This window comes from Pseudonaja textilis, chromosome 1, assembly GCF_049901715.1.
Source record: "Pseudonaja textilis isolate UNSWEBS1 chromosome 1, rPseTex1.2, whole genome shotgun sequence".
In the NCBI taxonomy this organism is placed as follows: domain Eukaryota; kingdom Metazoa; phylum Chordata; class Lepidosauria; order Squamata; family Elapidae; genus Pseudonaja; species Pseudonaja textilis.
In genome coordinates this window covers 271,195,528-271,213,097 of record NC_141990.1, presented here as the reverse complement: position 1 = coordinate 271,213,097, position 17,570 = coordinate 271,195,528, and the positions used below count along the sequence as shown (strand labels likewise).

Genomic DNA, 17,570 nt, shown 5'->3' with positions numbered 1-17,570 from the left:
AAGATTGGAGTTGGAAGGGCATATTTGACATTAATAACGGAAAATATTTGTAGCTCAGGGTTGAAATGAAGGGTCCTTGGTCCTCTCTGAGGTTGGTTGTTTTCTTGCAGATGTTTCATTACCCAAACTAGGTAACATCATCACTGCTCATTGATGAGGTTACCTTGTTTGGGTAATGAAATATCTGGAGGAAAACAACCAAGCTTAGAGAGGACCAAGGACCTCCCATATTTGATATTAGTTCACTATTTAGATTTAAAAGAAAGGTTTAACTGGACAAGAAAAACCATGTTACAAATACCAAGTTTAAAATTGTGTTGTGTGGCAATGAGGGACATTTATTGCTAAGATTTATAAACTGTTGTTGACACTGAATTTCAAAAATGAATATGTTAAACATTGTATGAACCAATGGGCAAAGAATTGGATTTTTTTTTAATAAGACGACACATTGTTTGTATTTAACATCTGAGAAATTGTGAAAAATGTATATTGGAAATGCAACTGCTAAGGAGAACACTTTTTATCATCTCTGATAGATTTATGACAAAAAATACTGGGACCAGATTTTTTGTTTAATTCAGAGGATTCTTAAAATAAATATAAAATTGAATATGTTGACAGCAGTGAGAATCTTATATGTACAAAAATATAAAAACACACTAATTCCCACAGTGGATGAATTGAACTGAAATGTTATTAAATGTAAAATAAAATATTGAAGTTGTATATATTTTTTCTTTTGTAAAATACTTGGAGATAATTGCATCCCCCCCCTCTCTTATTTTCCTTAATTTTATAACTTCTGTTTATTTTTGTATGTTTATAATGTAATTTATAATAAAATTAAAAACCCAGCAGCCTGTTTATATTCCACTCTTTTTTTTCTTTTCACTGTAGAGTTGCTTCTTGCACAGAAAAAGGGGAGAAATTCCAAAGGTTGGGAAGAATTGAAGATTGTGCCCACTGCACAGAATAACTTTTACAGTATTTCCTTGGTTCAAGTTCAGCTTCTTGTGCAGTGCAAACACAGGGTGGAGATTTGGGGAGGTCTTACATGCAGAAGGATCAGGAAGTACAGCAGTAAGGCAGAAGAGATGTCTCTAGTGGGCTAGGGTTATGGAGTCCATTTTTCATGGTATGGGGGAATTCCCTTCCCCTTTTCTCTGACAGTACTACCACCATTTCCTACCAAATTATCATTCAATAGGTTGCCCCAAGAAGGTGAAGCAACTGGACTTCAGTTTTCCTTGAAGACATTTTGCTTGTCATCCAAGAAGTTTCTTCAGTTCTGAGAAGTGAAACGTCTTCAAAGAAAAACCAGAAAGTTCAGTTGACTTTTGGAAAAAAAAACAAAACACCTTTGGTACAACCATGACTTGGATGACTGAGAATCTCCATAGACATTCAATAGATTGCTGCCATATTTCAGTGGCGCATAATGTTGGCATGCACTAGTATGAATATACATTATTTTGCTAATTAAAATATTACCACAGAAGAGACATTCTGATTTCAAGAGGAAAAGAAATGGGGTTGCTATTTAATACTTTTTATTGTGGCAAGTATCTCCAATGACATTTCACATATGTTAGATTTAGAAAAGGCTTATGGGGAAAAAGTTCTATGTAGCAGTAATAATTGCTTGCTGTTATACCCTCAGAACATAGCACTTCCTTAATTAAAAATAACTCACCGTTAGAGAGGCAATCCAGACCAAAAGTCATGTTGTCCACAGCAATATCAGCTTGTGAATTCCAACCCCAATTAGCGAGGAGCTCCAGATGAAAGCTTTTGTTTTTTTTAACAAAACATATTGGGAGAGCAAAAGAAGAGGTATTTTAAAAAAAATTAACCTACAGAATAGAAGTCAATGAATAAATATGTAAACGAACAATTTCAAAAAATGCATAAGGACGATAACTAAAGCAGGAGGTGTAAAAAAATGATAAGGGTGCTCCTTTGTGCATTTTATAGTTCCATGAAAACAAATAGATTGAGTTTTTGAAATAAACCTGCCAAAATTGTCTGTTACAACAGAACCAATTAAGAGTCATGTGGCATTTTAAGGACTAACATCTTAAAATTGTAAGCCGCCCAGAGTTACCCTGTGGTAACATGGGCCGCCAATAAATTTTACAAATAATATTAACAATACAATAATTATTATGGAAGCTGATGGTAATCTGTGTGGATTGCATATTTTAGAATTCCTAGCTAGTGTATCCCTTTAAATATTAAACAGGATTGTGCCCTATTAGGGGATGTATTTAGCTGCTATGGCTATAAAGCCACGTTTTCCATTAAAAAAAAAAACAGCTTTCCTGTTAGTTGATTTGTGCTATGAAAGGCGGGCCCCCAAGTCTGGTATCCCAGCTGTCCAACTTAAATAACAATTATATGACTTCTAAATTTTAATTAACATGGATTCAGAGGTGATCTGGACTATGTCACATATGAGGTCAAACTCCTCAAACCCTCTCTTCCTAGATAGGATGATTGCAGTACATATTTTGGGGAATTGAGAGAAACCAGGAAGTCAACACTAAGGCAGAAAGAAATGAGACTAGACTAGACTAGACTAGACTAGAGTGGCCTAGACTAGACTAGACTAGACTAGACTAGACTAGAATAGACTAGAATAGAATAGAATAGAATAGAATAGAATAGAATAGAATAGAATAGAATACTTTATTGGCCAAGTGTGAGTGGACACACAAGGAATTTGTCTTGGTGTAAATACTCTTAGTATACATAAAGGAAAAGATACATTCGTCAAGAGTCAAGAATCATAAGGTACGACACTTAATGATAGTCACAGGGCACAATAAGCAATCAAATCATACTAGGAAACAGTCAATATAAATTGTAAGGATACAAGTGACAAAGTTACAGTCATACAGTCAAAAGTGGAAGGGGGTGGGTGATAATGAGTGATGAGAAGATTAATAGTAATAGTAATGCAGACTTAGTAAATAGTTGGACAGTGTTGAGGGAATTATTTGTTTAGCAAAGTGATGGCTTTCGGGAAAAAACTGTTCTTGTGTCTAGTTGTTCTGGTGTGCAGTGCTCTATAGTGTCATTTTGAAGGAAAGAGTTGAAAAAAGTTTATGTCCAGGATGTGAGGGGTCTGTAAATATTTTCACAGCCCTCTTTTTGACTAGTGCAGTTTACAGGCCCTCGATTGAAGGCAGGTTGGTAATAATTGTTTTTCCTGCAGTCCTAATTATCCTCTGAAGTCTGTGTCTGTCCTGTTGGGTTGCAGAACCAAACAGACAGTTATAGAGGTGCAGATGACAGACTCAATAATTCCTCTATAGAACTGTATCAGCAGGTCCTTGGGCAGTTTGAGCTTTCTGAGTTGGCGCAGAAAGAACATTCTTTGTTGTGCTTTTTTGATGACGTTTTTGATGTTAGGTGTCCATTTTAGGTCATGTGATATAGTAGAACCTAGAAATTTGAAGGTCTCTACTGTTGATACTGTGTTGTCTAGTATTGTAAGAAGTGGTAGTATGGGAGGGTTTCTTCTAAAGTCTACCACCATTTCTACGGTTTTGAGTGTGTTCAGTTCTAGATTGTTCCGGTTACACCACAAGGCAAGTTGTATAACCTCCTGTTTGTGTGCGGATTTGTCGTTGTCTCAAATGAGACCAATTATTCTTCTCCAGCCCCTATTTATAGTGGGATTTCAGAAATAGGGAATTTCTAGATGACTATTAGAATCTGTTTCTAGACTTTTTCTGTATGAGAATAGAGAAGTTGGTAATTTAAGACTGGGTTAAAACCCTTTAATTTGTTTTGTCTGAGTACTGCTAACTCAGTTAATATCAAGCTCTTTTATCTATGCATGAATATAATAATTTATATTGTGAATAATTTTTATTGAAATTCTCCTTTTTGAAACTCTTAAATCTAAACTGGGGCATCAGCTTTTTCACCAAGCCAGTTTAAGTCTGTATTGTGATCTGTAAAAAATGCATTTATTTTTATATACTCTATATTCAATCCCGTTTTGTTTTTGAGTAAACTTCTAGGAGAGTAATTTTGAAATCTCTATTCTTCTATATTATGGGCTCAGTCCTGCTGCTACAGTGCGGGAGAGCTAAAGTATACATCTTAAACTCCAATACTGTAGCTGCATGCAGCTTCAGTGAGATTATTGTTTCCAAACTGTAATGTTTAATAGAAGCATAAATGAGAAATGATATGACTAGAAAGTGAATGTTATATTCTAAATAGGTTTAAATCAGATTACCTTTTTTTTTTGTCTTGGACCCCTCAACAATATTTTGAAGCACAATTCCCACTATGTCTCCCAAAAGCCCAGTGGGCCTTGTTTGGTGTTTAAAAAAAATAATTCAAAGTGATAGAAGAAGGGAAGGGAAGAATGGGGAAAAAAAGCAATACAAAGTACAAGAAAAAAAAGAAAAGAGATTGAATTTTTTAAAAAAAGAAGCACCTCCCGATTTTCCTTGCAACAAGTACAGACAAATTAATAATTTCCAACCTCCTGTGGCTCACTTCTCATAACAAGGTCTTTCTTGTCCATTTAACATCCAAAACTCATTCTCATTTCTGTCTAGTGTCAGCCAAAAGCCCATAAAAGGTTTCCAGAATTCTACAAAAGTATTTCTTGTTTTATCCCTGGTCAAACAAGTCAACTTTATATTCCTTTTTGGGGAATAGGGATGGAAGGAATGTCTAACAATCTTAATCTTTAATTCATAAAGTTGCTGTTATAAGGTTGAATCCCCATTCAGACTTTATTTCTTGCATCTCAAACATGTATTTAAGGTTTTAAAAAATCTCTTTTGTAAATACAAAATAAATTCTTGCTCAAACTCTTTTGCATCTTTTGATTTGTCATTTGTATTTCCATTCTGTCATCTTTATCTTACCATTCTCAATTTCTTTATTTTCCAATATTACTCTATCAGGTAGAATGTGTTATCTCCTCTTTATCCTGACTATCCATAAATTCTGCCATATTATTATCTGTTGTTGTCATCGTCATCAGCAATTCAGTTGTGTCCAATCCTCAGCCACTCAATGAATAGGCACTTTCCAAGCCCCTCTTTTTACCGCCTCCATCAGATCTGCCATGGTCATCCCAGTGTCTGTCATGCCCTTGTTAGAGTCAGACTCTGAGGGAGAGGAGGAACAGCTGACAGGGAATGGAGCAGGGGCGGGACTCTACCATTTCTGTCCAGCTCTATAGAACCAGTAGCTCTGAAGAGCAGCAGACACAGAACCGGTTCTATGTCTGCTGCTGTTTTGGCCCACCCACCTGCCCGGGCTCTTACCTGACCTTTATTTCCTGCTTTTTCAACCTCAGCTGCTTTGCTCAGTACAGCTGCGGTTGAAAAAGCAGGAAAAAAGTGCTTTTTCAACTGCTGTGCACCCCCGCACAGCGCTGGTCAGTTGTCTAGCCAGCAAGCTGATGACGATTCACATGCGTGCAAATCGTAAATCACTGAACCGGCAGTTACACTGGCCAGATCCCACCCCTGGAATGGAGGTGTGGCTCTGGTGGTTGTGGAGGAGGCTGGGAAAGGGCAGAGGCTGGCTGGGCAGTCAGAGGAAGAACCAGGCCCATCCCCTCTTCATCCTAGGACACACAGGAAGGAAGGGAGAAGGCAACAACTTGGCTTACAAGAGAGGAAGTGGCCATGATCCCCCCTCATTGGTTGCAGGTGGAGAGAATAGTATATAAGAGAGATGATGAAGGCACAGCATTGCCAGAAGCAAAGCATGTGTTATTTTGGGCTGAAGTTATCTTGGTTGGCGTCCTTCCAACAGGCTGTGCCTTGTTATCTCCTTGAAGTTGGCAATTACTTATCCTGGTCCGTTGTGGAATTTCCTTCATTGTAGTTTGTTTTAGGTTTTTATTTCACCTCTATCTGCTCATTAAGTTTGAACAATATTGCTTTCTTTTAAAGACTATTTTTGAATGTGTTTTATCTCCAACTGAGAATTATTGAACAGTGGGGCCAAGTTGGAGGCATTAAAGCACATTTATTTATGTTTTGGAGTTTGTTACGTTTGTGTTACACTCTGGGTCATCACAGTGTCATCCTTCTACAGCAGGTGTCTCCAACCTTGGCAACTTTAAGATTTGTGGACTTTAACTCCCATAATTTGCTGGTTGAGGAATTCTGGGAGTTGAAGTCCACAAGTCTTTAAAGTTGCCAACGTTCGAAACCCTTGCTTTATGGTGTCCTGCCAGTAGGTACCAGGACAGTGTTTTCTCCCTTTTCTGCTGATCGCTCCCAGTATGATTGACTTTTCGAATGAGTCAGGTCTCATGATATCAACAATGTATGACAGTCTCTGTTTGACGATCTTGACTTCAAGGAATATTTTTGTTGAGGTTCAGATTTCTTTGTCCATTATTTTTGCAGTCATGGGTTGTGTAATCAGCACCACAGTTCAAAGGCATCTACCCTTCTCCGTCTGCCTTTTTTCAGAGTCCAAGTTTCGCAACCATAAATAGCAATTGGAAAAATTATTGCATCAACTAATCTGCATTTGGTCATGAGGCTGATTTCTTTACTTTTCCAAAAGTTATTTATGCCAGACATTGCAGTTCTTCCAAGTGCTATATGTCTTCTAATATCAGGGATGCAGACATACCTTTGGTGGATTTTAGAGTCCAGGAAGTTGAATTCCCTTGCTGTTTTCACTTTCATCTTTGACTCTCAGGATTAGCCACTCCAGATCCTCCTTGCTTTGCATGAACAATATTGTATCATCTACATATAGGAGGTTGCTGATATACTACTACTGATTTTAACTCCAGTGATAGATTCCTCCATATATGCATTTCTCATAAATATTTATGTGTGCATGTTGAATAGTTTACGTGTAGGTGACAGGATGCAACTTTGCCAATTGCTTTTTCCAATTCTGAACTATTGTGTGTCCCCATATTCTATTCTAACTCATCCCGTCATTATACTCTAATCAGGCAGCCACTTTTAAGAATAGATTTTTTTAAAAAATGGGCATGAAATTTTATTCATCAGATAGCTTTTTAAACTTGTTTGGAAGATCTCTTTTAGCTGTAAAATAATTGTAAATCCAAGGATGATTAGAAAATGAAGTGGTAAAACCCTGTGACCTTAAAGGCTCTACCATGATTGCGTCCTCATTTCCCAGTGCCTAGATCCACAGGACAACCACTATATTGTGGCTACCTTGTGTGGAGTAACTGTCCAAACCACAAGTGGATAATCTCTCATCTTCTCCTTATCTGGTGGGGTTCCACTGGTCTAAGCTTTTTGCCAGCCTGTCAGTTGTCAACCCTGTGTCTCTGATCTTTTGGAATAGAATAGAATTCTTTATTAGCCATGTGATTGGACACACAAGGAATTTGTCTTGATGCAAATGCTCTCAGTGTGCATAAAAGAAAAGATACATTCATCAAGAGTCAAGAATCATCAGGTACAACACTTAATAATAGTCAAAGAGTACAATAAGCAATCAAATCATACTAGGAAACAGTCAATAAGATTTAGTTCACTATTTTCCTTACCTGGAAGACCAAGTAAGGCTTTTGAACATGAAAAAGTTATGTACTTTTGTATTATAGGCTCCAAAAAGGAGATAAATATAGTGATATGTGAACAGAGGGAGATAAGTTCCTTTGCAAACACTTTCTCACTAAACAAGTGAACAATGACAACATTTTGCTTCTAGCAACAACATTATATATCCAATCAGCACAGCAGCAGGAAAAACACAGAGTAGGCCTTGTTGCTATGGCAACATTTTCCTTCACTACTTATATCAGTTTTAGAATAGTACAATAATTATTACAATAGGGTTGCACTTGGCACTGTGGAGTTGCATTTTGTTGGCTACATAGTGTCATGACATTCTTTCTCTCTCATATGCAACCCATGATCTCCAATTAGTTACAATAATGGTAATACAACCTCTTTTCAAAAGAACTGAATAAGCATAAAGAGCAGTTGATTGCAACAATCACAGAAAATAGACCAGTGTTTAGTGTGTATATATTTGTGCAGACAGAGATTCATCAGCAACAAATAGCGGAATTCAGGACTTCTTCAAACATTCAGAATTTGGTCTGGAGTAGAGAAGAATTCCAGGAGCTGTAGAAGTTTATTTTCTATTTGAGGAGGACTTTTATAAGTCTTATAGCATATTTAATGAAGGTGATGACAAGGCCCTTCCATGCTGCTATCTAGAAAACTACATAGAAGTGTCCATTGAAATCCCCAAGACCAAGTTCAACTTGAAAGGTTTATTTTACTCAATGGTCAATCCATAACAATTGGTTGACAGTTACATCTTTCACTTTGGTTTCCTTTTCAGCCTTGCCTCTCAATTCATACCCTAGTATTCAATTCAAAGACTGCTGGCTCTTCTTCAACACCACTTCCTTTCATAACACTTAGTATTCTCTTCAGAATACTATGCTTAAAACCCCATCCCAAAGCCATTACATGTCATTTTGGGTTGTGTCTTTGTGTGTACTTCTCTCTCCTTCTCTTTCTCTCTCTCTCTCTCTCCCCCTCCCTCCCTCCCTTCCTTTCTCTCCCATGCCTCTTCAATCCTCACTAAGCCTAAGAAAATGTCCACATTAGCACACTCCTCATTCACCAAACTTTCAGAAGCAATTAAAGACAATCCAAGTCTTCACTTCTGCTGACTTGAAACACTAATGAACAAAAATGAACTGTGCTGGAGTTCTGTGGTAAAAGATACCTCGCTTCCACTGCAGACAAAAGATAAGAGAGAAAGTAACTCCTTCTCTCCATCAGCATGATACTTTAAAGACAAGTTCTTCCAGTGCTACAAAGAACTAATTTTCACCTTTGCTTGCTTTGTCTGGGCTGTTGATGTGTGCGTATGTGTAAGTTAGCATTTCTCCTAGGACTTGAAGTCCAGCAATATGTGAGGCAAGGATTATTTTCTGTGCAGAAATTAAGCACAGCCTCCACTATTAACACCACAAACCCCAGCTTAGTGACAGTTTAAAATCCCAGCACAACTAAGTGAGAAATAAATTGTTCATATCGTGGGTCCCAGAAGTCTAGGGTTTCTTTCAAATTTGGGGCAGTATCCTTGTGATAATGTCTTAAGAACATGTATTATATGTTCTTATTCAATTTCCTTCTCCATCCTGTATTATGTCCTTACAACAGTAAAATCCTTAAAGCAAAATGCATTTCTTTGGAAAAGTATCTTGCACATTGATGGTACAATGTAGGGCAGGGGTTTTCAAAGTTTGCAATAACTTGACTCTATAAAATGAATGTATGTGCCTTCCCCATTAATAAAATTAAAGACTACACTAAGGGTAAGAATAAGGAAGGAATAAATATACACTTTACTTTTAATAATTTAAACGTAAACTTATATATACAATTAAAATGGGAGTTTACATGATAAAATAAACATATTAATGGAAATGAGAAAAAAAAAACCACAAGATAATTCGAAACCATAAATTTTTTTTGGAAGAATGCCGTTGCTTCCTTTTTTATTCATCACTAAAATCAGGATTTCATTTTGAAGATTTCATTTTGTGGTTTACAAAATCAAGAGGGGAGTGGGGCAAGGAGAAGGAAACAAAACAGTGTTTAATTGATTAGACTCCGTGGGGTCCTTGGTGTTCTCTGAGCTTGGTGGGTTAATTACAGTTGTTTCATTACCAAACCAGGTAACATTATCTGTGCTTCATCAAACCACCAAGCTCAGAGGACGCCAAGGACTCCAGAGTTCAACCCTGAGTTGTAAGTATTTTCTTCTATTGGTAATTAGAAGCTTTTGGTTGTTCCTAAAATTCTGCAGGTGGCAAAATGATGGTAGACTTATGTAGCTTTTGATGCTCTGCCTGCTACCATACAGTAGGTGCTTTAAGTCAGAACCTATCTTTTCTTTCTCTTCCAGCGTGGCCCTTGTAAATCTCACCTTTCTTCCCATTTGCAATTTCCTCCTCTGTCCTTCTTCCCAGCCCTTCCTCCTCCCCTCAGCAGAATAAGAGATAGAACTTTGTATATATGCTTTGTGAGATAAATACGGTCTTTAGGAAAAAAAAAACAAAGAACACCCAGGTTTCATATTGGGCTATGCAATAGCATACTTTCATGACAAATTAGTAAGTTTGCTTGGAGGATTCAGGAGGAAAGCACTTTCTAGGAATCCTCCATCTATTGTCTCTTAATCCCCCTTAAAAGTCACAAGCCACAAGCTAAGAAATGCACAGGTAATGATAGTAATGATGAATATTCCCAATGCTATAGTTACCTGTTCTGAAGGCTTGGCATTTCCAAAGTTATGAGAAACCAATGATCGCTCCAACTCCCTGATTTTTCCCATATCTGTAGTGCCACACTGCCATTGGTTGCTCCTTCATTTTCTTGTACAATGAATGAAATGGTGCCATTGTAATTGCCAAAAATATATGCTGAGAATTGGACCTAAAGTGAAGATTAAAGTGATGAAACAGAGAAAAACTGTATATGAGGTCCTTTATAAGTACTGTATTTGAGGATTATAACCTTGGTTCACAGACATAAAAGTTTTATATCCAGAGGGGTCTTGTTATGAGCTTCATAAAAATAATATCACACAACTTCCTGAGAATGAATCACATGAAGATGAGAAATATAAAAAGAAATCTTGACTCAAACATTAGAACATTCATTAGTCAGATGCTTCTCTGCCTTTATGATTTTTATCACATATAAACTGAAACCAAACTTTCTGGTTTTGAAAAGGATAGTTTTCTGGTCTTACAAAAGATAAAGCTAGCCAGAAAGGATATCCACTACTGCAGCCATATGGAGGAAGCAATGCATGAGCCGATACTTTTACAGGAAACTGTGCAAAATGCTCTGTTTCCTCTAATGTGGGCAGAAATGAAAAGTTCTTGAAAAAAATGGTATTTATTTGCCAGGCCAATGCATGTAATTTTTGATCCGGAGCGAAGGCAACATTATCACCATCATATATCAGAGAAGAACTTAATGAAAAAAGTGTCAGCATATAATTAATTACAATATAATAACTTAATTAAATGTATATGCCACCCATGTCACTGTCGGGAAAGTTGGGGCATAAAAGATAAAAAAGATAACACGTTTTATGATGGTTTTAACTTCCATGGATTAAAATCTCCTTCATTAGATCAGATGCATGAAACATTACAGCTGATCAATGCAATAATCATTATCAATCACATGGATACAAGAGAGAGAAAAATGCCTGCCTTTCAATATATGTGTATTCATAGTCCTTAACTTACAACCATTTGTTTAATCACCATTCAAAGTTACTACAGCACTGTAAACAAGTGACTTGTGACCACCGTTGCCATTTCCTCAGTCAAGTGATCAAACATTGGGTGCCTGGTAACTGACATGATTTTCTGATGGTTGCAGCATCCCAAGATTCTGGGGTTGTCATCTGCAACCTTCCTAGGGAGCTTCTAACAAGTAAAGTCTTATTATGTGGTGTTTTTTCTAATGTTTTTTCTAACTCCTTAAGTTAGAAAAACTCCTTAAGTTATCTAGTAGTTTAGATTGTTCTCCTGTTATTTCCTTGCATCTAGGTGTATTATATGAAATTGCTAAGCTCCTGACGTATGCTTTAGTCGTGTCCCATAGGTTTGGAATGGATGTTTGCGGTTTTTTATTTTCTTTCAGAAAGAACTCCAATTCTTTTTCCATCATCTTGACACATTCTTTTTCTTTTAGGATCTCCTTATTTAGCATCCATCTTCTGTTCTTTTTCAATCCTTTCCAAATTATTTTAATAGGATTATGGTCACCCCGTGTGTTAGCTTCAATTTCTAATTCTTTTATATTACCCTTTGTCCATAACATATCCAATCTTGATCATGATGTGTGTGGTACTGAATAATAGATATATTGTTTTTTGTCTGGATTGTCTGCTTGAAATGATAGTCGGCCATTCACCCAAAGCCAAGCTGTGCTAAAAGCCCCCAATACACAAAACACAATGTTGCCAACCAATCAAGACAAAAAACCACTACAAAACAGACAGAAGATATTAGAAACACCAATCAAGCAGAACATAGCAAACTCCAAGACCAATAAACACAGACCAAGACTCCCAACCAATCAGGATGAAGAAAAAAACATTCTAACAAAGCACGAGGCTGGGATCAAATTTAAAACAGAAACGGCTACAAAAGCCTGACACACAGACGAACCCAATACACAAGCCTGATGATGGCAGATGAGATTCTGCCGAAACGTCACTACAACTTTAAAAGCACAACTATAATGACATGGGAAAATACCTGAACAAAGCTGAATACCATACATACATACATACATACATACATACATACATACATACATACATGATAATTACTTATACAGCTTTTTGGTAAGTCTTTCCATTTGAGAGGAGGATGAAGTAAACAAGGTGATAGAATTGAATAACTGGGCTTGTATAAAGAGAGAATTGGTTAAATTACAGCAATGAGAGTAAGCTCCTATTTCTGGTTCTTTGTATCACTTTCATATGGCAGAAGTAGGCAAAGGCTTAATAAGCTAATCTATGAATATGCCTTTTGTCTGTACTTGTGATCCCTTTGGTTGTTTCTTTCTTCAGAGCAAGAGCAAAGAAATCCAGACATCTCTTATCACAGTTACCCATTTCATCCAAGCTGAGAAACTATGGTAACTAGCTTTAGAACAAATCAGGGTATTATGCACAAATTTAAAGCCGATCTAATATCCTGCTATTTCTACGCTTCTTAATCAGACTTTGCTAATTCAAATGAAAGGGGTCTCTATTTTGTCAGCTCACTCTGGAATAAAGTTCCGGGAGGAAAAATGTCTTTTTCATACCAGAGTTGAATATGCTGTTATTCAATCATCCCACCTTTCCAACTTTGATTATAACACCAAGGTAACCCAAAGCCTGCTTGAAGAGAAGTTTGATTCTAATACCTGCAACTATTTCCTTCTTTTGTATAATAATTCATGATATGATTGTTGGCCACAGAAAAAAAAATTGGGGAGTAGAGGTGTGCAAACTGTTTTACTTTGAAACTTTTCAATTTCAGAGAGGTTGTTCTAAGTAGAGTTTTGTTTCATGGCCCCCATAATCTTGGATCATGATTTGCAGGACAAAACAAGGTTATTTCGAGCATAATCACTTTTGGATGTTCCAGCTGTTCTGACGCTGTGATTAGGCTGTTATTTCATGGCTTGAGTTAGCTTCTTCCAAAACTTTTCCATGGTCATGCCCCAGTTGCTATTGCCTTAGGCTAGATCCGTGAAAGCAAACCTATGGCACGCATGCTGGAAGTGGCATGCAGAGCCATCTCCGCCGGCACATGAGCCGTTGCCCCAAGAGTGGGTTTAGTGTGCAGGCGCCACCCACCCGCCAGCTGATTATTGGGTAGCTGCCGTGCATGTGCGGGGGGGCATGCAGGAGATGCATGCACTTGCGCAGAAAGGGAGGGCTGCAGGCACATGCACAGAAATGCATGGTGTGGGGGGTGTGGGGGGTCCCATGTGCAGAGACATGCGGTGTGCACGCAGGGGTCGTGCACGCATGCGCAGGGGTGTGGGAGCCCCTACATGTATAGCCCTTATGGGTGCTGGTACGCATGCGCAAACTTAGCCATCACTGGGCTAGATGGAATAATGTGGGGTCCAGAGAAGATTTGGGGTGCTAAGCAACAAACATTTGAGGTCACATGTTACAGCAGAGACATTCTGGATCCGAAGAAAGAAAGAAATAAAAGCCAGGACTGCTGTGTCTGGAACAGGTTAACCTGTCTTGCTCTCTCATGTCACTCCTTTTCCTATCTTAGGAGTCATATGTTATCTGCTATGCTGTAATTTAATTTTAAAAGCAGTTGAAAGGAAGGAAAGTGGAGACAAACATCCACATGTGGGTTTTCATCCACTGGAAGAAATGAGTCAGCAGAGGCAAGGACGTAAAACCTATTTTAATGCAGGGATGCTGAATCACCTGCTTAGCTGGAGGCAGAGGGCAAGCCATGCCGCCAACTTGTAACAGTGCACTTGCACTTAAGCAGAGTGAAGTGCCAGTTGGGAAAGTGGCCATCAGTAGGCGAATGCCAAAAAGGCATCAGAACTGATGTGAGGATGTCTTTGGACCTTCAGCTCTTCAGGATGATGTCTGGATTCCAGCATCTCTTCTTAGCAGGTTGCTCCCCGATGACTCTTTCCAGGACTCCCCTGGATACAGATGGTGCATGATTTGGGGTTTCCCTGGACTTGGAGCTCTTGCTTAAGAAACAGATGGCTGGGGAGTTGGGGGCTTTGCACACATTCATTTTATGCACCAACTGCATCCTTTCTTAGACAGGAGCCTTTGGTTTTTTCCTGGTTAGATTGCTATAATGCAGTCTACAGCCCTTGAAAATCATCCAGAACACAGTTCTGGGTACTCCACAGTTTCAGGGCTTGTGCACTGATGGTTGGGGTGGCACCAGGGGTGATAATTCAGCAGGTTCTGACCAGTGCTGGAGAACTGGCAGCGGAAATTTTGAGCAGTTCGGAGAATTGGCAAATACCACCTCTGATTGGAGATTTTGCAGTATCCTTCCCCTGCCATGCCCACCAAGCCACGCCCACAGAACCGCTAGTAAAAAAAAATTGAATCCCACCACTGGATGGCACAGGAGCAATAGAACATCTCCTGCTATATTCTCCTGGATTGTCAAGGCAATCTTACTCTTTAATTTGTGAGGAATCTCAAATTTCACAATTAATTTGATTTTTTTTTAAATCAGAAAATTGAATCCAACGGTCAAATAGAATCATGTGCTTGTTGGTTTTTTTTAATCAACTTGGACCTAGTTTCAAACTGGATTGGAGCTGATTGTATGCAGTTTCTATGGCATGTGCAGTGGTGGTCATTAGGTGTAAAACTGTTACTACAGAACTTTTGCATAGAATCATTTTGATACTCTTGAATCTTGACCAAAATAAATATGAAAAAAGGCACACACACACACACAAATAGCCTGCACATCACTAAAATTACGCACAAAAGTCTGCAAAGTGAAATTTAATTGTTTAAGGAAGAGGTTAAAGTACCTTATAAGATCCATTGGAAAGAATGGCTGGAAGATCAGAGCTGTATATCCGGGCAAAACCATCTGTGTGTTCACTATTGACATGCAGATACAAAAAATGACCTGGGAGAAAAAATGGAACTAGATTTCAGTGGTATTTTGGGACTGAGCGATAGTAGAATTTACAATATATTAGAACAAACATGATGATGTTTCACCAAGGACATTATTTTATGATATTCTGGAAAGTTGAATATTTTACCATATCCTGAAAGCCAACATAAAATAAAAAGAATAAATAAGAGAGAGAACATAGGACAAAATGCAAAAGCAAAAGATAAAAAGAAATAATAAGAAAGAAACGTCTGATTTTTTTGTAGCAAATGACAAGTATTATTACAAAATGATGTCTTAATTTATAGTTACCAAAAAAAGCTCTGTTTTTCTTTTGTCTACTTTTTCTTGATCATCAAAACCATTGTTAATTTTCTGCCTCATGCAAAAAGTCTATAAGAAATTTCCAGTCAGGTATCAATGTAGATGTCTTTTCTCTAATCATAGAGGTGACTTCAGTCATTTTAGCAACCATTCCTTCATCATGGGTAATGCCACACATTTCCTCTTTTCAGCACATAACAATCTTGCTGAAATTGCCATACATAGAAACAAGGTTCCATCACCTTTTTCCCCAGCTGTTTATCCATTAGTCCCAGAATAAAAGCTTCTGGTTTCAATTGTACAATAATCTTTAAAATCTTTTAATACGTGTCTACCAAACATGATAAAACACCCCTTCATGTTGTTCACATGTTCAATGTAAATTTGAAATCCCTTCATATATTTTAAACAATTTCTGTGGTGACATATACTAATGATATATCATTTTATAAACATTCTCTTGAACTACCATTTTTTCATCTCCATATATATTGATCAACCCAAAATTAACCCATCAAATCAGAAAAAATTTAAATATTAAATTGATAGTTTATCCTGAGTAATTTTAATATTTAATATTTTTCTCGAAGTTCTGTCCATTTCCATTCCAATCTCCCTTCAAACACCATGGAGAAATCCATCAATCTCTCCATAAACTGTAGAACATCACTTTATCCTCATTTGAGACATAAATCCCCAACATCATAGTTTTGACCCCAAATAAATTAACTTCTAATCCACAAATCTATCATATTCATCCGCCAATACAAATTCTGGTTTTAGCTGGGAGTAAACATACACAATAACTCCATTCCTCTTTTTAATGTCTGCTGAAATATATTCTTCACTTAAACATTTTTAAGGCAAATATTTTACGCAAAATGGCTCTCTTACAATCTCCCTTTGATCCAGAGAGATTATGCAGTTTGGCATCAACTCTCTAGCAGAAATCTCAGCTGCAGTATTTCTATGCTCCTTTGGCGATATCTGCCCACCATGATTCATCACCGGAAGTTCCATATTTTTCATGTCACATATGATTTTATATATTTCAGTTTCCCTTTACCTAAATTTGCCCTAAAAAGAAACAAACTAAATGCTATACTTTTTCCTTGTTGGGAGTTACTCTGATTCCATGGCCAGGATACTCAAGGGAAGCTTGCAGGTATGTAAAAAAATCATAGTCTTGTTAAAAAGCATAAGGAGAAGAGGACAAAGCTATCCATTTCTATGGGTCTCCTGGTGGGACTTGAAATGCACAGATCCCTTCCTCAATAAAGCATGTAGACAGATGTAGGCTGCACTTTCGCTGTCAAGGGGTTCGCTGGTCGTGAGTGTGCACATGCCACTTTGGGGCTGAAATGTAGTTTCAAACAGGCAGCTAACTGACTCTGGCAGCTCTGGTGAGTATAGCAGGGCGGTGAGGAACTCACCTGAGCAGCCTGGGCAGGGAAACGTTAGTTATTTAGGGAAAGCATAGCACAAGGGCAGGTGGGCAGGCCCAGCCAGAGATCACATTTAGGGGTTCGCTCGAACTTCGCCGACCATCCAGCAGCCCACCATTGCATGTAGAGAGTGGGATCCTTATTAGAACAAGAGAAGAATTGTAGAGGTCCATCTCCCTTTTTTCCTTCAAAAGAGTTATTCGAGAGTAGCTCTTAACAAAGATGAGGGAATTCTCCCCAGTAAGGGTGGAAAATTCATCAGGGAGTGGGGAGCATTCTCACTTTCTCTCTATCACTACCATTTCACCCTCCCTACAGACTTCTAATGTGTTTCAAAATAAGTTTTTCATATGGATCTTCACCTTCTAGTCCATGGCTAAGAATTCAGCTTTAATATCAGTTGCTTACAGAATGTAGATAATTTCAGTTTCAAAACAGATTTTATAGATCGCCTGATAGTATTCTCCTGAAACACACAATATGTTTCTCCTTAGGCCATTTTCTGATTTCATGCATAATGAGACTGTGTATGTTTTCCTTCACCGCTGCAAACTCTCTCAAGGCAGCACTATGAATGTTCCTCTACAACAGATGTCACTTAGAATCATACAAGTTGTTCAACGTCT

At 37.8% G+C, this 17,570-nt stretch overlaps 1 protein-coding gene across 2 annotated transcripts in view; it reads right to left on the bottom strand.

Moving 5' to 3' along the window:
• Positions 1–17,570, bottom strand: part of LTK (leukocyte receptor tyrosine kinase) — a 108,877-nt gene that overhangs the window by 44,014 nt on the left and 47,293 nt on the right. For both annotated transcript variants that reach the window (XM_087921789.1, XM_087921790.1), the window contains 3 exons: positions 15,084–15,184; positions 10,279–10,451; positions 1,697–1,791 (listed from right to left, as the gene is read on the bottom strand). In XM_087921789.1, coding sequence (XP_087777915.1) covers positions 1,697–1,791; positions 10,279–10,451; positions 15,084–15,184 — 369 coding nt within the window. The remainder of the gene's footprint in view (positions 1–1,696; positions 1,792–10,278; positions 10,452–15,083; positions 15,185–17,570) is intronic.